This window comes from Arachis stenosperma, chromosome 2, assembly GCF_014773155.1.
Source record: "Arachis stenosperma cultivar V10309 chromosome 2, arast.V10309.gnm1.PFL2, whole genome shotgun sequence".
Taxonomy (NCBI): domain Eukaryota; kingdom Viridiplantae; phylum Streptophyta; class Magnoliopsida; order Fabales; family Fabaceae; genus Arachis; species Arachis stenosperma.
The window spans coordinates 13029063-13051037 of NC_080378.1; the positions used below are offsets into that span (position 1 = coordinate 13029063).

Below are 21975 nucleotides of genomic sequence, written 5' to 3' on the forward strand. Positions count from 1 at the left end.
ACTTTGTAAAATAACATGTATGAAAATATATGACAATTAATTTTATGACTTAATTTTTATGTTGATTGAGCATTTTTTATTTGAAAAAGCTAAGCAACATAATTTTTTCTACTAGTAATCTTGTTAAATACTAAAGCAAAAAGACAAATAGAAAGAGAAAACAAATATACAAATTTTAATAAATAAATGCAACACTTTTGTGGCCTTTTTTTTTATGGAAGTAAAAGTAGTGATATATTCTAACATTTAATTTTTTTTTTTGTTTTTCAAAAGTGTGAAATGTATATAAATCAAAAGGTTTGATTTTTGTACTTCAAATTTTTTTAACAGAAATCTCTTGATTCAATTTTCGTATCTCTCACAGATTGGATGGTCCAATTTCTATACCTCTCACAAATCAAACGGTCTGATTTTTACTTCACTAATTAAATAGTTCTATATTTGAGAATAATACTTCATCGGTTCACATTTCAAAAAAATATCATTACTACTCCAATATCAAAAATAAAAAGTGCACTTCTTTTGTATAATTAACTGAATTATCTAATATATTTAAAATGATTTTCCTAATTCTTATGCATAAACTAAATTAAACATTTATTTAGGCACAGGTTACTTTCATTGACCTACCAAAACAAACACACATTAATTGTAATTGGAAACAAATGGAGTAGGTAATAGATAATCTAGAATAATGGAAACTAAAAAAAAAAAAAAAAACCCTTTAGCTCTTATACCATTTATTAACACTTTTCTATCCGTGTATTTGTTGAATTAAACATTAAACTTTGAATTATAGGACATTTCAGAACACTCAAAAATTTAGTAAAAATTAACCAACAACTGTCATATTTGAACACGTGCATTCTATTCTAACCTTAACCCCAAATGGTTGGTTGACACTTTTGTTATTTCAGGTACGTTATAAGTTGTTGACCAAAAAAACAAAGTTTTCATGTTGAAGATTTTGCTTTTTTTTCCTGGTTCATAACTTGTTGAAAATTCCATTGGTGCGGTTTGGAGTAATTAATTTGTGTTCTTTCTCTCTGCAGGTCTCTGAGGGTAGCTACAATATTTGTTCCGGTATTATACCCGAGCAAAATTAAAAAATAAATTACTCTTTTTTTTTATTTGATAATAAAATATTATGTTTGAGATAAATTCTAAATAATTAATTTATTGATCGGATCATTTTCATTTTGATGGGATTATTAAACCTGATAAATACTCGTGTAAATTCATGTTTCAAAAACTTATTTTTGTCCCAACTTTAAGTATGTTTAAATTGATTAAATGTGTAATTATTTTATATAATAAAAATGTGTAAAATTTATTTATTATATAATACGATACTGTTATACGTACAAATATTTTTAGTAACCAGTTATTTTATAAAATAATATATAAGAAAATGATAATTTATTTTATAATTTCAGGAAAAAAAATACTAGAGCAATTGTTTTCGATTTATCTACATTAAAATACTATTTACATATTAAAAATTAATTATTAAATTAATTATCTTATATTTATGTTGTATAATTTAATTTATTTTTAATATATATTTTATATTTAATATATATTTTTTATTAATAATTAATTTTAATAACTGATTTCAGTGATGATAGAAGAATATAGTAAATAAACAAGAATTGTGAATTAGTTCTTTTTAAGTAATTTTTGTCTTTTTTTTTTCCCAAGGAATACATTTACCGACAAATGTGACCATATCCCTCTCTCTAAAAACACCACTAAAATTTTAAATTCCCCGGCTATGCACCTCATGATTAATTCTTGTTGACGTTAATTGCATTTTTTTTACTAGATGAAAAATATGGTTTATCCTTAAATATTTTTTATTAAGTAAAGAATATTTATATTATTTATTAATTAAATAAATGTTAATTTTTTATTTATTATATTTTATACTAATGGTTCAAACTTAAAAGAATAACATTAATCAGGCTAATTATTTTTGTTAGGTAAAATCGAAAGCCTATTAATTTATTTATTATCCCTAATAACGTATTATTTTCTTAAAAATACTACACTTTCTACTTTATTTTTAAAATGTATTAGCATTTTTTTTTATCAGAAAGATGAATTAGACGATCTCTAATCTCAGTCAAGTCTGGAATCCAAATGTATCTATTACACTAGGCTAAGATCTTGCGTGCAAAGCGTTCACATTCCAAAATGCATTAACATTTGAAACATTCATATAGCTTCTATCCGGAGCCAATGATTACCCCGTGTGAATGTTTTTTTCTATTTTTGTTATCACGGTATTTTTCAATCCGGCAAGTCAATGACTGATTCGTTATAGTATTGAGTTCCATTAAGGATTTGTCATTAGTTAATAAATTATTGTATGCACAAAGCAAAATTCAAATTTTCGACACCACTTGCTTAATAAACTAATTATTAGACCAACCCAACTTGGTTACCTATGTGAATGTTGGTAGGGTTCCCAGAAAGCAAACATTTTAGGCAGGCCTGGTCCATATAGCAAGTGACAAGAGTGCACTGAACTTTCAGTGTTAGATGGCAATGTGCCATAATGAATTGGGTTCGTTATGGCCCAACTTGATTGACCAAACTTTCTTCCACACATTGTAATGCAAATTTGATTCAAATGTCTTCCTTTCCCACTTCAATTGCTAATTCCATGCTCACCTAAAAAAATACCAATTTCATGCTGGACCATATTAATATTTTTTAATAAATTTAAATTAAATTACACTATTATAGGTGACATTCTTGTAACAAAAAAAATAATAAAAGAAGGTATAATAAATATTACACTAATTATATGTAAGATTAAAGTTACATAACATTTGATAACTTATTTTTTGTAAATTGTTGACACTAAAGAGAGGTTAATACAAGGATTTGTCTATGGTGGGAAAAGAATTTTGTGGTTCTTTAAGGACCCAATGATAAGATTCCTAAATTGTGGTTAGTATTGCAACCATACAGTATTTATGTGTGTTTTGTATTGTGACCCAAAATATTTTATAACAGCAAATGGATCTCTTATAATTAAGGCAAGCAAGCATGATTTGTAGGCCTACATTCTTTATTTGTAGTCTATACATTGGCATTCAAAGTCCCAAAGAAAAGGTTTTATGAATGAATTTTTTTTGTATAACTTTTTTTTAGAAGTATAACTCTGATGAATATTTTTATTGCGTTGTTATATTTATTTGCGAGTTATACTGAATAATTTGTTTGCCTTGTTATATTTATTTGTATTTTTTTTAATTTGACAAAATAAATATAGTAATTATTTTAAAATTTTAATTTTTTAAACTTTTTTTGAATTATAAAAATATTATTGGTTTAAATTTAAAGAAATTAGCAAACTCCATAATATATTAAAGTGCACATTTGTTGTTTTATAGTTCAAAGAGAAAATTTCAAAAGACTAAAATTTTAGCAATTATTTGATACAATCATTTAAATAAAAAAATGTTCACTATAAAAAGCTAAAATTTGAAAATGTCAAATCTAAGAATATAATGAGAAAATAATTTTGTATTATTTTATGTGAAGATAATTTTATTTGATAAGGTATAATAAATGAGACTAAAATTTATAGAATTAAAAAAACATAAATTTAAGATTATGAAGAAAAAATATTAATGACTAATTTGTTTAATTTTTAAAATTTTAGGAACGAAAATGACTCATGTATATATTTTTAGGGATTAATTTAACGAATAATGTTACACATCCAAGTGTTCTTGTTAACCAAGTTAGTCTAACATTAATAAAAATTAATTATAGATAGCATTACTATTTCAAGTCTTATTGTTTAACTTGATTGGATTTAGTTCATAAAAAGACTTGGATATATAGTATTACTCGTAACGTGTTATTTAATGTAATACGTCATCATCTAATTGACAGAATGATCAATTTGACTTTTAGTTGTATCTTTTAAAAACTAATATGACTAATTTAATATTTAGAGGACCAATTTAAAAAAGGTTTAATTATTCTATTGGTCTTTATACTTTTATTACATTTTTTTCTTTTTAATTAAGTTCTTACACTACTTTTAGTTTTATAATTAAGGCATTCATAATGTAAAAAAAAAATTAAAATTAACTAAATATTTTTTTACAAATTAAAAATATTCATAATTAAAAACCTAACTAAATGTTTCACTACATGTATTTTGAGAAAAATATTATGTTAATTTTTAATATTTTTTATATGAAAAAAACCTAATTATAAAATTAAAAATAAAAACTCAAAAAATATAAAAATCTAATTAAAAATTTAATTAAACTAAAAGAACTAATAGAGTAATTAAATATTTTAAAAATAAATAATCTTTCATGAATTTGAACATTAACCCTTTAATTAATATATAAAAAAGTATACTAATCTAAAATTATTTTGTTAACAGAAATTCTATCACAATGTTTCTTTGTTATGTTCTTCGTTCCAATTATTTTTTTTAACGAATCTTCAAAAATTTTTTACAAATCCAAATATAATTAAGAAATAAATTGAAAGATCTTAATTTTTTGTCAATAATTTATTTTTTGTCAAATACTATTAGAACACTCGTCAAAAAATAACTTATATCTACGAAACGTTTAAATAAACTTTTTCACAAAAATAGTATTAACAAAACAACACCCCACACTTTTTTATATTATAAAAGTGTCCATGTCTTTGAAGGGACCCGAAGATACTTTCTCCACCCTAAAACCGTCTTAAACACAAACATGATAAACAAATAGTTATGTATAATGTCACCTAATTTCACAAAAGAATTAAGTGTAATTTACTCTTTTTTAATGGTATATTTTTTACATAATTCTCATTACATCACTCTCTATAGATAAGTATTATAATTAAAAAAAAAGTACAATACAACAACCCTGACTTATTCAAAATATAAGATATTTTAGATGACCTTAATACTAAATTTCTTATTTTTATTTGTTCATAGTCTTTTTTTTTTAAATGAAGTTTCTTAATAACCCGTACAATGAAAGCTTTGCATTATGTACTCCCATTATCATATCATGGAAATTAAGCTCAACTAGTTAATCAATTAATTAACATGACTAATTGTTGACGTTGGGCAAACTGTATTAATCTTTCATTTGATGAAAAATGTAAACAAAACAGATAAATTGATAATATCTCAAACTACCACTTTTTATTTATAGAAACTAACCACAAACGGCTCTTAGATTGGCTGACCCTTGGGAACAATTTGATCCTTGAGCCACATGTAAATAGGAACCAACACAAACCATGTAGCTGCCAATGCACCCAAAAGGAAACGATATAAGAACACAAAGGTATTAACAGGCTTCTCCACATCTTCTTCCTTTGGACCAAGCTGCAAAACAATATAGAAAACCAAAGTGCACATTAGTATCTTGTGTTATTAGTACTTCCTATTATCAACCTAAGCTAAGAAATTATATAAATGCACAACCATTTTATCAACAGCAATTACCATATTCATTTTACCCTTAAAGATGTTCCATCGATGGATCATACTACAGATGAGCAAGCATTGAATAATGTTTTCACTAGCAGTGGCAAACAAAGTTGAAAATTTATGTGCTTGGTTGGAAAATCTAGTTTATTCAAAGAACATAAAACAATTGGGTTTGGTATGGGGGTAAATACCAAAGTCACCCTGGAAGCTCAATAATATACTGTAAACTCAGAAAACAGCAGTACATCACAAAGAAGAGAGAAGAGAAAATAAACCTCCTTGAGCATTCAGGTTAGAGAGAGAGAGAGAATTAGGGGAGTTTATACAAAAGATCATTGAATTTGTTTAGGCGGAATGAACCTTCGGAGAAGGTATATCAACACATGGTGTTGATTCAAATAGCCAACTCCATCTAGTGAGATAAGTCTTGGTTTTTGTCATTGTTGAGCAACCAAGTGGCTCTCAAATCCCAATTCTACTTTTTTCCTCATTCGTCTCTCCTTTTATATGCTTGGATAATTCATTAAGTTAACCAGAAATGGAGGGGACAACAGCAGATCACATCAATCAGAACACCATGTTAATTACGCAAACGGATATTCATGAAGCTGTCAACAAGATAGATACTCATACAAACCACAACTCAGTTTAAAGTAACAACAAAATCCCCAAAGAAAACAACGGAAAACATCGACAAAGATATTGATTGAGAAGCCAAGATGACAAATACCTGCAAAGGAGAATCACCAGATGCAGGCTTAACACCGGTAACTGAACAACCCATAATCAAGCCATGGCGCCGAACACCACGATACCACTTTGGGCCAATCCGTTTTAGTTGGACATCCTTGAATCCAGCCTTTTGAAACCACTCAATGTACTCTTCCTCCTTGGGGAAAAGCATCCAAACATCAGCAAAGAATCGTGACAACCAGAATGTTGGGTAGACGGGACCAATTACACATGCTTTGCCCCCAAGTTTCAATACCCTGTATGCTTCCCTGATGCCGCGCTGTGGATCCGGCCAGTACTCAATGCTAAGATCAAGAAACAACAGCACATCATCAGCATTGCCTCTTTAAGACAAGCTACTTCGTATCATAACATAAAGTAACCTCAAATATTTCAAGAGAATAAATTGATCACTTGATAACATTATAACAACAATTCAACTATAGCATACTAATCCATACTTATCATCAAGAAGGGCATACATTATAGGTCTTTATAGAAGTTCATCATATTCAATTATATGAATTGCAGATGAAACGTCACAATAGAAGCTTTTCAGTGTTAACTAAAAAAGATCAGTTTTCAAATATTTGAATAAATTTTATAAAATAACCCAGATGCAAAGTTTTTTTTTTTTTTTTTTTTGCAGAAGCTGACAATAGTAGCTTATCAGAAGGATCATTTTTCAGATTTTTTCGTAGAGTCACCTTTTTTTTTTTTTTCAGAAAATGAAACAAACGGCCTCCCCTTAAATATAAGTGGAAAGTGGTTTTGATGGGAAACTGAGCTAATCCAAACACTTTACAAGCTTACAACATGCAGTGCAGTACCTTCCAGCAGACACATATCTGTCGGCATAATCAGTTCGAAAGGGGAGGTCCTCGGCATCCCCTTCGATAATCTTGCAATCCTTCAAGGGCTCCTTCTGCTTGGCCTTGGCGAGCTGGTGCGGGGACTGGTCAAGAATGGTGACATTCTTGGCATCCACATGCTTAACAATCCCCAATGTGGTGAAACCGGTGCCGCCACCGACATCAACAACAATCATGTTCCTGTCACTTAGGTCAGCAGGCTCAAGTGCCTCATCTCTCATGTCCTCAGTCCAGTGGCCAGGGTTTATGACATGGTCATACACAATTGAAAGGAACCTATAGAACCAAAATGCTTCCTTTTTGTGCTGAATGAACCTAGGTTGTGACGTTGGCCTAGAAGCTGATAAACTACATTTTGGTACTATGGTTCTAACAATCCTATTACTATTATGACGAACCCTAGCTTTATTACTGAAATTGAAATTAGTAGTGCTAGAATTGAAACCTATTCTTTTAGAGTGAAAATTGGAAGCATTGAAGCACAAACCGTTCGGGGTTTTGCTACTGAAAAGTGTGAGGCTTTCGGTTCCACTGAACATTGATGAAGCCATTGTTGAAGAACGAACCTGAAATTGCAAAGACTGAAAATTGAAATCAAATGGAAAATGTGAAGTTTAGTTGAAGACTTGAAGCAGAAAAATAATAATTAAATTAAATTAAATTAAATTAAGTAAAGAGGGGAAAACCTTTTTGGCGTGAGAAAGATGGTGGATGAGAGAGGAGCACGAAACTTTAGCCTTGACACAAGGTCATGCTCAGACAAATGCCAAATTTTCAGCTACACAAAAAGGAAGGAAAATAAGTATATATTTAAAATTTTAAGGTGAATTATTATATGGTAAGGATGAAGTTGGTATAGAGATAGATTGAGGCAACCAGGAACGGACACGTATGGCTGTCAAAGTGCTGGACGTATCAGATGAAGCAGATGGTGTTATCATATGATATTTATGTTAAATTGTTAATAACACCTCTCTTTTATTTTTTTTAAAATTAATATTTAATAAATAATTATACTAATTATCAATTATTTTAATTATTAATTATTTTAATTATATTAATTATTAATTATTTTAATTGACAATAATTATAATATAATTCTATCAAAAAATAATTATAATATAATTGTCAATCATACATAATTAACATTTACATGATATTTACACTTAATAATTTTGTTATGCACGTGCGTATTAATAACAGATAAATTGATATTGATATTAATTTCAATAATTAATTTTTTGCGACTAAAGGTTATATATAGTACCATATATAAGGTTTATGAGTCTAAATTTTAAAGGCAAAAAAATTTATTTAATTTTTTAGTTTGTTATTCTTCTTTGATGGAAATTGATCCTCTCCAGTTTTTTCAACACTTGACAAAATACAGTGCAATCTCTCACCTTTGATTTTAATAGTGGGACCAGAAATAAATAAGAGAGAGAAAATGGTGAATGGTTAGATTAAACACTGCACACCATCCAGTTTTTTATTCACTGGAGAGGATCCACTCCCTTCTTTGACTACTTCATAGAATAAGAATACATTCTTTATTTTTTATTGAAATTATTCTTTTAAAATATAAGTTATAATTTATATCATATTTTATTGATATACCCATTCTATTATTTTTTTGATAATTTGATTATTGTTCTCATTCAAGCTTATTTTTTCATCTAACATTACATTGTGATTCTTTTTTTGCCGCCATTGTTTATAATACACCACATCCATCAAATACCACATCGCATTGTATTCAATGATCCAGGTTCTAATTACATGGACGTAAGAGTTTAACAAAAGGCAATGAACTTTATTTTATTGAAGGATAGTTGAAACTACTTATATATTATAACCAACCTAATAGAATGTAAATTAAGTTAGTTTTTTTACGAGGAGTTCGATTTTTTATTGAGCAAATATTTTCAAGAAACTTTATAAGCCAATTTTAAATAGGGGTGATAAATAATTTTTTATGGATCTTATCATTTTACTTTGGATATATTCTTTATTTGAGTATTTTTTTTTAGTGACTTAAAAGAAAACAAACAACAACTAAGAAAGAAAAAATAAACAAAAAGCTGCTTAAGAAAGACAGTTCCACTGAATACTACTCTCAAACTCCTTCCAAGGCAACGGAAACTCCACTTGGGGAGAAAGGGTCCTTATTGCAGTCTTTGCCATGATGTCTACTACTGTGTTTGCATCTCTCAAGATCAATCGAAGATCCACACGCCATTTCCAAGACATGATATCTCGGATTTTTAACACCAAAGGATTAATAAAACCAGAGCAATCCTGTAAATTATTGACAATAGTAAAGGCCTCCACACGGTCTATCTCACATATAATATATCTTTGCCCCGAGTCCCATGATAAAAGAAAGGCTCTCCAAATAGCAAACAACTCTCCTTGCAAAATGCTACGATTCTCAATTGTTCTCAGACAGCCTCGTTGCCAGCTTTCCTTCCAATCTCTGCTAACACAAGCAAAACCAACCCGAGTACCATTGCCAGGATAGCTAGCATCACAATTAATCTTAAAGGTACCCACTGAGGGGGAAATCCAAGAGCCACTAATGGTGGAGGGGATAGATAGTCATTGCAACTCAAAAATATTTCGGAACTCCTTTTCCAAGGACAAAGCCATAACAGTCACCTTGTCTGTGGTCCAAGGCTCGTGAGGATGAAAGATCTCGTTATTCCTCGAACGCCAAATCCACCAGATACCAGAAAAGAATCTTGTAACACCCTACCATACAGAGTCTTATGCTTAAGTCATAATTCAGTGATGGCAAGGTATTACGACCTCTAAAATAAAAATTAGTACGTATAGTAGTATGAATAATTGATTATAACTAGGAGCCTTTGTAGAAAAAGGGGTAAACAAAAATCGCAACTCAAAAGCGCAACACTCCGATCGATAACGTAACGAACAAGGATAACCAACGCGAGATTATATATATACAAAGGAGTGTCAAAAACAGGAATATCAAGACTCAAGATCCGGCTGCGAAGATAACCGGTCCGAGCATAACATATATACATGTGATAAAAATAAGGAAAACCCCAAAGGAAACCCAAAGGGACACAAATATATAAAACCTATTCTCCAAAATCTCCCATAAGAGGAGTCATCACAGTTTGTATTATTTAATGGAGATAAAGGTATCTAAACAAAACATATAAACCAAAACATAGCCCCAAGAACAAAGGATCTTCGCAAATCTAGAAGTCTCCAGCATGCCTCAGCGGAAAACCTCACGTCCTGCATCTGAAAACCACAAAATCCGCACGGGTGAGAACCAGAGGTCCCCAGCATGGTAACAGCTTCCACATATATAATACATAATAATGGAGGAAAGCCAAAGGCAATCCTAGAACTTCCTCCAGATAATATCAAAGCTTATAAACAGGCTAAACCATGAAAGGGCATCCGACTAAAGATTCTTCAGTCTAACTAATACTTTCCTTTCTAATTCCTTCAGACCTCCGAACCACCAGCAGGAGTATAAAGTAGCAAACACAGTTATATCAAACAAGGAATATACAAATAGGAGCAGTTAAGGCATTTAGACAATTAGCAAGTAATATGCAGTCAAATAGGCAATCTCAAACAATTCACATAGTATGCATATGATGAATGCCTGTCCTTAGTGGCTGATGATATTATCTGTCGGTTATAGAGCCAACCCGACAAGTTCTGGCAGTTAACCATTGGACTGTCCCTCTGTCACGCATCCCCAACTCGAGTTATACTCATCATAAACTTGATCATAATCATGATCTATATCCATCACCTTCACTGGTGAATATTTACGGGGGCGAGCTCATCCGGGTCTTTCACAGTGCCCGGCCACACTTATGACATAGGGTCAAAAGAGCTTCGAGTCTCAACCTGGAGCACGTGGTGGCTAGCCACTGCTACTACCCAGGGAAACTCATATCTCCGATAGTGGAAGTGCAAATCACAATTATCAATAATTCAGCATAAACATGCATGAATTCTCATCCATGGATCAACATCCATATCAGCCATCCGGCTCACGGTTAAATCCATAACCAGCCAATATTCATAGCATACACAGCTATTCCGGCTCACGGTTCAATCCAGAACCAACCAATTCATAAACAATTACGGCCCTTCGGCCAATGGCATACAAGCACTTCCACCACCATCCTCCACATCTCACATAATCATCAATGATCCTCATTGATCATTCACTTTTCCCTTGCTTCACTCGCAAGTTACCACATTCACTAGCCTTTCTTCTCATAGCTAGACATATCATAATGATTTAAGATATAAGTGGTGAGATCGGAGGCTTAGAAGTATGAGATTTTACTTTTAAAACTCAAAAATTAACTTTGGGATGAAAACAGGGCCACGCGTACGCGCACTCCACGCGCACGCGTGGATGGCCTCAAAACTCATCGACGCGCAAGCGTCATGCACGCTAACGCGTGGATTAAAAATTTGCCAATTGACGCGTACGCGTCAACCACGCGTACGCGTGGGTGTTCTCGTGCCCCAGGCACAACACTGGCACAGTTCTGGCATAACTCTCTGGAAAATGGCCGGGCATTGGGTGCAGCACAATCGGCGCGCCCGCGCACATCACGCGCACGCGTGGATGACATTTTCGGGAAGAACGGCCCGTACGCGCCAGGGGTCATTCTGCTAAAAATTTTCTAAGTTAAAAGCTGCAGAATTCACAGATTTAGACCCCAATTTTTCGACGGACATAACTTCCTCATTTTAAATCATTTTTCACCCGTTCTTCAAACGGCATGGACATCCCGGATCCAATTTCATTTCTAAAAAGATTTGGTACAAAACAGAGATCCGTAGTCCAAGTTATACCCCGCCAAAGTATGCCCAAAAACCATGTTTTTCATAAAAAACCACAAAGTGCCATTTTCAAAACAAGCCATTTCCAGCTCTTTTCAAAATCAGTCAAAACATGCCATTTTCATCCCTTTTCTTTGAAATCAATCAAAATACATCAATTTCAACATCAAGCCTCCTCAACTCACACATTGACACTTTACCACAAATTATAAATCACTATCTCATCACTTTAACCCACTTCACCCAAGTGGCTCAAACTCAAACATATTGACATATCATATACTCTTTCTCATGCCAATTCCAACAACACCAATCCCAATAAATCATTATTGTACACAATCAACATCATACTCACCATAAACATGGTTCAACCCACAATTCAACCATAATCAATCATCAAGCATATATCACAACATGCATATACCTCATACATCATACCACCAAGGCATCATTAATCATCATCACATATATGACCACATCATATATATCAACAATTCAACAACATCAACCATTCAATGCCTATCTTAGGGCCTCTAGCCTAAGTATTTCCTACCACATTACATATTAGATACGGAAAACCGAAACCACACCTTAGCCGAATTTCCCAAGCTCCACCGGAGCACTTCCAATCACTTATCCACAAGCTCTCAAGGCCTCAACACCTCCAAGAACAGATTTTTCACCACCAAATCCCTTTTTCAAGCTTTTCAAAATCACCAATCAAGCTCCAATATTCACATATACACAACCTAAGCCACAATCATCATACCCATACACAACATCTCAATACCCAAACATCATAGAACAATAAATTACACTAGGGTTGAGAATCTTACCACACCCAAGATCCAAGGAGACAAGATTAACCTTCTCCTTCAAGAGAGTTGGGTCCTATAACATCAAAGAACCCAAAATCTCAACATTTCACCCATGAAACTCGAAAATAAGGGCTGGAATTTCGAACAGAAACACGTGGCTTACCTCAAGATTGATTGTATGGGTTTTGTAGAGCTCTTCGCGGTGAACGCGTGGCCGTAAACGGAGCGGCAATCGGAGCTCTAGATCAAAAGTTATGGTGGTTTGAAGATTAAGCAAAGGAGAGAACTTGAGAGAGTGTTCTTCTCCTCCCTCACTCTATTTCAGCTTGTGTGTGTAACAAATGAGGAGAGAGAGTGCTGAAAACTAGGGTTTTGGTTAAGTTATGTTGGGCCAAGGGCCCACTTTGGGTCCGGTTGGCCCGGTTTGGCCCGTTCGGTCCAATCTTGGTCCGAATCCTATAAAATTGGTACCAAAATTCCCGTCTCAATCTCCTCTATCACATTTAGCCATAAAATCACATTTTAGGCTTTCTAGAATAAATTCTCATTTATGGGTTAATTAGCCGTTAATTAACCGGGTTTTACAAATCTAAAGGGGCGTTGTTTGCTATAATATAAGAACCACTTCATCAAATCCACCGGTTGACCAGAGATCCCCAAAGCTTGCCAAACTATCTGGGCTTTTGGACAATTTCAAATGCAATGTAAAACCGATTCCTGACCTGAGAAACATCGTGGACAGCTATCCGTGTGCGAAATGCCCCTCCTAAAACAAAATGCAGCAGTAGGAAGCGCCTCCCGAAGACATAACCAGGCCAAAAATTTGTACTTTTTCGGAACATGTTGACGCCAAAACCAAAGCTAATTACCCCTATCCTCCTAATTAAACATCTTCTTACTGAGCCAAAATAACCACTACGAGCATCATAAACCTTTGAAGCTACACCAGTCCAACACCAACTGACGTTTGAACTAGCTTGAACATCTGGGTTGTAAGAGTTAATGTTATTCTGTAGAGACTAATTCAGAGGAGAATAGATATTCTCAAGGTTCCACTGTCCAGATATCCAAAGGTCCAAGATCCTGAGATCCGAATCAGAAATGTGAACATAATTCATCTCATGACACAGTCACCCCTCTCTTCTCCATTTAGAAAACCAAAAGTTCTATTCCAAATCCCCAATGCACCAAATAAAACATCTCTTTAGGATATCCCAAACGCGACATATACTTTTTCAAACATAAGATCCCCTTCCTCGAGACCGACTGAAACAATCATCCTTAGAAGAATGGTATTTCTCCGTCAATAGTTGAACCTATAGCTTGTTAGGATGGTGAAAAAGTTGCCAAACTAGCTTTTCAAGAAGAGCAATATTATCACAAAAAGATCTCTAATTCCCAGACCCCCAAACTTCTTAGGGGTGACCAACACCTTCCAGTTAACTAGATTTAGGCCTCTACCATCAGCTTGACCCTTCCATAGAAAGTTTTGCATCATGAATTCTATCTTACTAGTTACCCCTTTAGGGAAGAGAGATACTTGCATGCGGTAAGTAGGAATCGCAGTCACTACCGAATTGAGCAAACAGAGTCTGTCCGCCTTATTAAGCAATCTCCCTTTCCAGCTGGCTAGCCTTCCCCGAATCTTGTCCAAAACATTGTTGAAAGTTGCACGTGTCACCCGAGAGTGATTAAGGTTCACCCCTAAATACTTACCCAAGTTCTGGACGAATCTGATGGAGTACACTCTGGTAAAAATCTCTTTTTTTTGTCGCTGACATATTCCTGGAGCATAGCGCTTTAGATTTCTCCACCTTAACCTTCATCCCAAAGGCTCTGCAGAAGTTTTCCAAAGATACCATTACAGTTTGAACTTGGTATTTTTCGGCTTTACAGAAAATAAGTAAATCATCGGCAAACATCAAATGAGAAATTTTCGGACCCCCTCTAGAAACCGCAACCGACTTCCACAAGCCCATATCAACTTGTTGATTAATAGAATAGGACAATCTCTCCATACACAACACAAATAGATACGGTGATATAGGATCTCCTTGCCTAAGACCCCGGCTCGGAGTGAAGCTATTTAATCTATCCCAATTCCAGAGGATAGACAATGAGAAAGTAGTAACACAACGCATAATCAGATTGACTGTCGGAGGAGGAAAGCCAAAACTCACAAGTGTTTGTTTCAGAAACCTCCAATCCACTCTATCATAGCTTTCTCCAGATCAATCTTAAAGGTCAGGGTGTCTTTATTTGACTTTGTCTTCTTCATGAAATGGAGAACCTCTTGTGCTACAATAATGTTATCTGGGGTTCCTCTCCCCGGGATAAACCCTCCTTGAAGGGTCCAATAATCTCTTTGAGATGAGGACGAATTCTATTGAGCAGGACCTTCGTTATAACTTTATAAACCACATTACAGAGACTAATAGGTTGGAAATTGGTGCACGAAATTGTGATCACTACTTTTCACAACTCAAATAATCCCTAGTAATGGCCCCAAAGACTTGGTGCTCAATACCATGGCATAAACACAACTTCGCACAACTAACCAGCAAGTGCACTGGGTCGTCCAAGTAATAAACCTTACGCGAGTAAGGGTCGATCCCAAAAACATCTATGAAGATCCCAAATAAGATAAAGAGAAGAGAATATGCAATGAATTCCAAAAACATCTATGAAGATCAGTATTAATTAGATGAGCGGGGCTTTTAGCTTTTTGCCTCTGAACAGTTTTGGCATCTCACTCTATCCTTTAAAATTCAGAATGATTGGCTTCTTTAGGAACTCAGAGTCCAGATAGTGTTATTGATTCTCCTAGTTAAGTATGATGATTCTTGAACACAGCTACTTTATGAGTCTTGGCCGTGGCCCAAAGCACTCTGTCTTCCAGTATTACCACCGGATACATACATGCCACAGACACATAATTGGGTGAACCTTTTCAGATTGTGGCTCAGCTTTGCTAGAGTCCCCAATTAGAGGTGTCCAGGGTTCTTAAGCACACTCTTTTTGCCTTGGATCACAACTTTATTTCTTTCTTTTTCTCTTTCTCCCTTTTTTTTCGCTTCTTTTTTCTTCTCTTTTTTTTTTGTATTCACTGCTTTTTCTTGCTTCAAGAATCATTTTTATGATTTTTCAAATCCTCAGTAACATGTCTCCTTTTTCATCATTCTTTCAAGAGCCAACATTCATGAACCACAAATTCAAAAGACATATGCACTGTTTAAGCATACATTCAGAAAACAAAAGTATTGCCACCACATCAAAATAATTAGTCTGTTATAAAATCTGGAATTCATGCAATTCTTCTCTTTTTCAATTAAGAACATTTTTCATTTAAGAAAGGTGATGGATTCATAGGACATTCATAACTTTAAGGCATAGACACTAAGACACTAATGATCACAAGACACTAACATAGATAAACATAAAGCATAATTTTCGAAAAACAGGAAAATAAAGAACAAGGAAATTAAAGAACGGGTCCACCTTAGTGATGGCGGCTTGTTCTTCCTCTTGAAGATCTTATGGAGTGCTTGAGCTCCTCAATGTCTCTTCCTTGCCTTTGTTGCTCCTCTCTCATGATTCTTTGATCTTCTCTAATTTCATGGAGGAGGATGGAATGTTCTTGGTGCTCCACCCTTATGAACTTCTACTTCTTCTCCAATCATGATGCTATGAATCATGATGGCCCGGTCTATAGTAACTTCGGACCGGTTGCTAGTAGGAATGATTGAGCGTTGGATAAACTCCAACCATCCTCTAGCCATGGGCTTGAGGTCATGCCTTCTCAATTGAACCGGCTTCCCTCTTGAATCTCTCTTCCATTGGGCGCCCTCTTCACAAATGTCAGTGAGGACTTGGTCCAACCTTTGATCAAAGTTGACCTTTCTAGTGTAAGGATGTTCATCTCCTTGCATCATGGGCAAATTGAATGCCAACCTTACATTCTCCGAACTAAAATCTAAGTATTTCCCCCGAACCATTGTAAGCCAATTCTTTGGGTCCGGGTTCACACTTTGATCATGGTTCTTGGTGATCCATGCATTGGCATAGAACTCTTGAACCATTAAGATTCCGACTTGTTGAATGGGGTTGGTAAGAACTTCCCAACCTCTTCTTCTAATCTCATGTCGGATCTCCGGATATTCACTCTTTTTGAGTTTGAAAGGGACCTCAGGGATCACCTTCTTCAAGGCCACAACTTCATAGAAGTGGTCTTGATGCACCCTTGAGATGAATCTCTCCATCTCCCATGACTCGGAGGTGAAAGCTTTTGCCTTCCCTTTCCTCTTTCTAGAGGTTTCTCCGGCCTTGGATGCCATAAATGGTTATGGAAAAACAAAAAGCAATGCTTTTACCACACCAAACTTAAAAGGTTTGCTCGTCTTCGAGCAAAAGAAGAAAGAAGAGAGTAGAAGAAGAAGAAATAGAGGAGAGGGAGATGGTTTTGTGGTTCGGCCAAAGGGGGGAGAAGTAGTGTTTAGTGTGTGTGAAAATGAAGGAGTGAAGATGGGTTTATATAGGGGTGAAAAGAGGGGTAGGGTTCGGCCATTATGGGTGGGTTTGGGAGGGAAAGTGGTTTGAGTTTGAATGGTGAGGTAGGTGGGGTTTTATGAAGGATGGATGTGAGTGGTGAAGAGAAAGATGGGATTTGATAGGTGAAGGGTTTTTGGGGAAGAGGTATTGAGGTGATTGGTGAATGGGTGAAGAAGAAGAGAGAGGGTGGTGGGGTAGGTGGGGTCCACAGATCCTGAGGTGTCAAGGAAAATTCAACCCTGCACCAAGTGGCGTGCAAAAATGCACCCTTTGCCAAATCTGGCATTAAACGCCGGGCTGGTGCCCATTTCTGGCGTTTAACGCCAGGTGCTTGCCCTTTTCTGGCGTTTAACGCCAGTCTGGTGCCCTTTTCTGGCGTTAAACGCCCAGAATGGTGCCAGACTGGGAGTTAAACGCCCAACTGCTACCCTTACTGGCGTTTAAACGCCAGCAAGTTCTCCTCCAGGGTGTGCTGTTTTTCTTTCTGTTTTTTTTTTCTGTTTTTGCTTTTTCAATTGATTTTGTGACTTCTCATGATCATCAACCTACAGAAAACATAAAATAACAAAGGAAAATAGATAAAATATAACATTGGGTTGCCTCCCAACAAGCGCTTCTTTAATGTCAGTAGCTTGACAGAGTGCTCTCATGGACCCTCACAGATACTCAAAGCAATGTTGGAACCTCCCAACACCAAACTTAGAGTTTGACTGTGGGGGCTCTGTTTGACTCTGTTTTGAGAGAAGCTCTTCATGCTTCCTCTCCATGGTGACAGAGGGATATCCTTGAGCCTTAAACACAAAGGATTCTTCATTCACTTGAATGATCAATTCTCCTCTGTCCACATCAATCACAGCCTTTGCTGTGGCTAGGAAGGGTCTACCAAGGATGATGGATTCATCCATGCACTTCCCAGTCTCTAGGACTATGAAATCAGCAGGGATGTAATGGTCTTCAATCTTCACCAAAACATCCTCTACAAGTCCATAAGCTTGTTTTCTTGAGTTGTCTGCCATCTCTAGTGAGATTCTTGCAGCTTGTACCTCAAAAGATCCCTAGCTTCTCCATTACAGAGAGAGGCATGAGGTTTACACTTGATCCTAAGTCACACAGAGCCTTCTTGAAGGTCATGGTGCCTATGGTACAAGGTATTGAAAACTTTCCAGGATCTTGTCTCTTTTGAGATAATCTCTGCCTAGACAAGTCATCCAGTTCTTTGGTGAGCAAAGGAGGTTTGTTCTCCCAAGTCTCATTACCAAATAACTTGTCATTTAGCTTCATGATTGCTCTAAGGTATTTAGCAACTTGCTCTTCAATGACATATTCATCCTCTTCAGAGGAAGAATACTTATCAGAGCTCATGAATGGCAGAAGTAAATCAAATGGAATCCCTATGGTCTCAGTGTGACCCTCAGATTCCTATGGTTCCTCATTAGGGAACTCAGTGGAGGCCAGTGGATGTCCATTGAGGTCTTCCTCAGTGGCGTTCACGGCTTCTTCCTCTTCTCCAAATTCGGCCATGTTGATGGCCTTGCACTCTCCTTTTGGATTTTCTTCTGTATTGCTTGGAAGAGTACTAGGAGAGAGTTCAGTAATTTTCTTGCTCAGCTGTCCCACTTGTGCATCCAAATTCCAAATGGAGGACCTTGTTTCAGTCATAAAACTTTGAGTGGTTTTGATTAGATCAGAGACCATGGTTGCTAAGTCAGAATGGTTCTGCTTAGAATTCTCTGTCTGTTGCTGAGAAGATGATGGAAAAGGCTTACCATTGCTGAACCTGTTTCTTCCACCATTATTGTTGTTGAAACCTTATTGAGGTCTCTGTTGATCCTTCCATGAGAGATTTGGATGATTTCTCCATGAAGAATTATAGGTGTTTCCATAGGGTTCTCCCATGTAATTCACCTCTTCCATTGAAGGGTTCTCAGGATCATAAGCTTCTTCTTCAGATGAAGCATCCTTAGTACTGCCTGGAGCATTTTGCATTCCAGACAGACTTTGAGAAATCAAATTGACTTGCTGAGTCAATATTTTGTTTTGAGCCAGTATGGCATTCAGAGTATCAATCTCAAGAACTCCTTTCTTCTGATTTGTCCCATTGTTTACAGGATTCCTTTCAGAAGTGTACATGAATTGGTTATTTGCAACCATTTCAATTAGTTCTTGAGCTTCTGCAGGCGTCTTCTTCAGATGAAGAGATCCTCCAGCAGAGCTATCCAAAGACATCTTGGACAGTTCAGACAGACCATCATAGAAAATACCTATGATGCTCCATTTAGAAAGCATATCAGAGGGACACTTTCTGATCAATTGTTTGTATCTTTCCCAAGCTTCATAGAGGGATTCTCCTTCCTTCTGTCTGAAGGTTTGGACTTCCACTCTAAGCTTACTCAATTTTTGAGGTGGAAAGAACTTTGCCAAGAAGGCATTGACTAGCTTTTCCCAAGAGTTCAGGCTGCCTTTAGGTTGTAAGTCTGTAGACCTCAGGGTCAACCCCATTAGTCTTGATAGTGTCACAGATTTGCAAGAATTCAGCTAAGAACTGATGAGGATCTTCCAATGGAAGTCCATGAAACTTGCAATTCTGTTGCATTAGAGAAACTAATTGAGGCTTAAGCTCAAAGTTGGTTGCTCCAATGGTAGGGATAGAGATGCTTCTCCCATAGAAGTCGGGAGTAGGTGCAGTAAAGTCACCCAGCACCTTCCTTGCATTGTTGTTGTTTTCGGCTGCCATGGGTTCTTCTTCTTTGAAGATTTCTGTTAGGTCCTCTACAGAGAGTTGTGCCTTAGCTTCTCTTAACTTTCGCTTCAAGGTCCTTTCAGGTTCAGGGTCAGCCTCAACAAGAATGCTTTTGTCTTTGCTCCTGCTCATATGAAAGAGAAGAGAACAAGAAAATGTGGAATCCTCTATGTCACAGTATAGAGATTCCTTGAGGTGTCAGAGGGACAGAAAAATAGAAGAAAGAGGTAGAAGAATTCGAACTTAGTGAGATAGAGTTCGAATTGTGCATTGAGGAGGAGTGTCACTCCATAAATAGAAGGATGTGAGAAGAGGGGAAGAGATTTTTTTCGAAAATTAAGTTAAAAAGATTTAAAAAAAAACATTTTGAAAAACTTGAATTGATTTTCGAAAACTAAAAGTGGAAAAGAAATCAAGTGATTTTTGAAAAAGATTTTGAAATTAGAAATCAAAAAGATATGATTGAAAACTATTTTGAAAAAGATATAATTTGAAAAACAATTTTAAAAAGATTTGATTTTAAAAATTAATGACTTGCCTAACAAGAAAAGATATGATTCAAACATTAAGCCTTTCTCAACAGAAAAGGCAACATACTTGAAATGTTGGAAAAGAAATCAAGTGATTTTTGAAAAGATTTTGAAATTAGAATCAAAAAGATATGATTGAAAACTATTTTGAAAAAGATATAATTTGAAAACAATTTTAAAAAGATTTGATTTTAAAAATTAATGACTTGCCTAACAAGAAAAGATATGATTCAACCTTAAGCCTTTCTCAACAAAAAGGCAACATACTTGAAATGTTGAATCAAATCATTAATTGATAGCAAGTATTTTTGAAAATGGAAGAAATTGATTTTGAAAAAGATTTGATTGAAAAGATTTGATTTGAAAAAGATTTGATTTTGAAAAATTTTGAAAACCTGAAAAAAATTTGAATTGAAAACAGAATCTTCCCTCTTGTGCCATCCTGGCGTTAAATGCCCAGAATGGTGCACATTCTGGCATTTAACGCCCAAAGCTCTACCCTTTTGGGCGTTAAACGCCCAGCCAGGCACCCTGGCTGGCGTTAAACGCCCAGCCAGGCACCCTGGCTGGCGTTTAAATGCCAGTTTGCCTTCCTCACTGGGCATTTTGAACGCCCAGCTTTTTCTGTATAATTCCTCTGCTGTATGTTCTGAATCTTCAATTCTCTGTATTATTGACTTGAAAAGACACAAATTAAAAATTTTTTTGGATTTTTAATAATGAGGAATAATCAAAATGTAACTAAAATCAAATAACAATGCATGCAAGACACCAAACTTGGCAGTTTGTATACTACTGACACTAACAAAATGAGATGCATATGACAAACACAAAATACTCAAGTCAAGAGAATTTAAAGATCAGAGCAAGGAAATCATCAAGAACATCTTGAAGATCACTTAATACACATGAATGAATGCAAGAAGAACAGAAACATGCAATATTTTTGGTTTTTATGATTTTGTAATTTTTTTGGATTTTTCGAAAATTAAGTGGAAAAGAAAATAAAGATATCAAATTCTTAATGAGAATCCCAGGAATCATGCAATGTTAGTCTAAAGCTTTAGTCTAAAGAAATTAGACATGGCTAGCCAAGCTTCAGCAGGACATTGCATTCAAGAGCTAAATTGATGAGAATCAATCACTTTGGTGATGATAAGACATCACCTTGAAACACTAGAATTCATTCTTAGAACTCTGAAGATAAATACCTAATCTAAGCAACAAGATGAACCGTCAGTTGTCCAAACTCAACAATCCCCGGCAACGGCGCCAAAAACTTGGTGCACGAAATTGTGATCACTACTTTTCACAACTCAAATAATCCCTATAATGGCCCCAAAGACTTGGTGCTCAATACCATGCATAAACATAACTTCGCACAACTAACCAGCAAGTGCACTGGGTCGTC

At 35.1% G+C, this 21975-nt stretch overlaps 1 protein-coding gene and 1 non-coding gene across 3 annotated transcripts; one reads left to right on the forward strand and one right to left on the reverse strand.

Moving 5' to 3' along the window:
* Positions 1-5043: 5043 nt before the first annotated feature.
* LOC130961645 (2-methyl-6-phytyl-1,4-hydroquinone methyltransferase, chloroplastic) lies at positions 5044-7894 on the reverse strand. Of its 2 annotated transcripts, none has more exons than XM_057887622.1 (4): positions 7764-7894; positions 7036-7643; positions 6204-6510; positions 5044-5368 (listed from the first exon to the last, which is right to left on the reverse strand). In XM_057887622.1, exons 2-4 carry the CDS (start codon positions 7626-7628, stop codon positions 5213-5215), a joined length of 1056 nt encoding a protein of 351 aa, XP_057743605.1. In that variant the 5' UTR covers positions 7629-7643; positions 7764-7894; the 3' UTR covers positions 5044-5212. The 2 variants fall into 2 exon arrangements, with proteins under 2 accessions (XP_057743605.1, XP_057743604.1); XM_057887621.1 differs by having other exon boundaries at positions 7036-7658; positions 7764-7867.
* Positions 7895-19574: 11680 nt separating this feature from the next.
* Positions 19575-19682, forward strand: LOC130964361 (small nucleolar RNA R71). Its single transcript, XR_009080458.1, has one exon. It is a non-coding gene; the product is annotated as a small nucleolar RNA R71 (small nucleolar RNA).
* The last annotated feature ends 2293 nt before the right edge of the window (positions 19683-21975 follow it).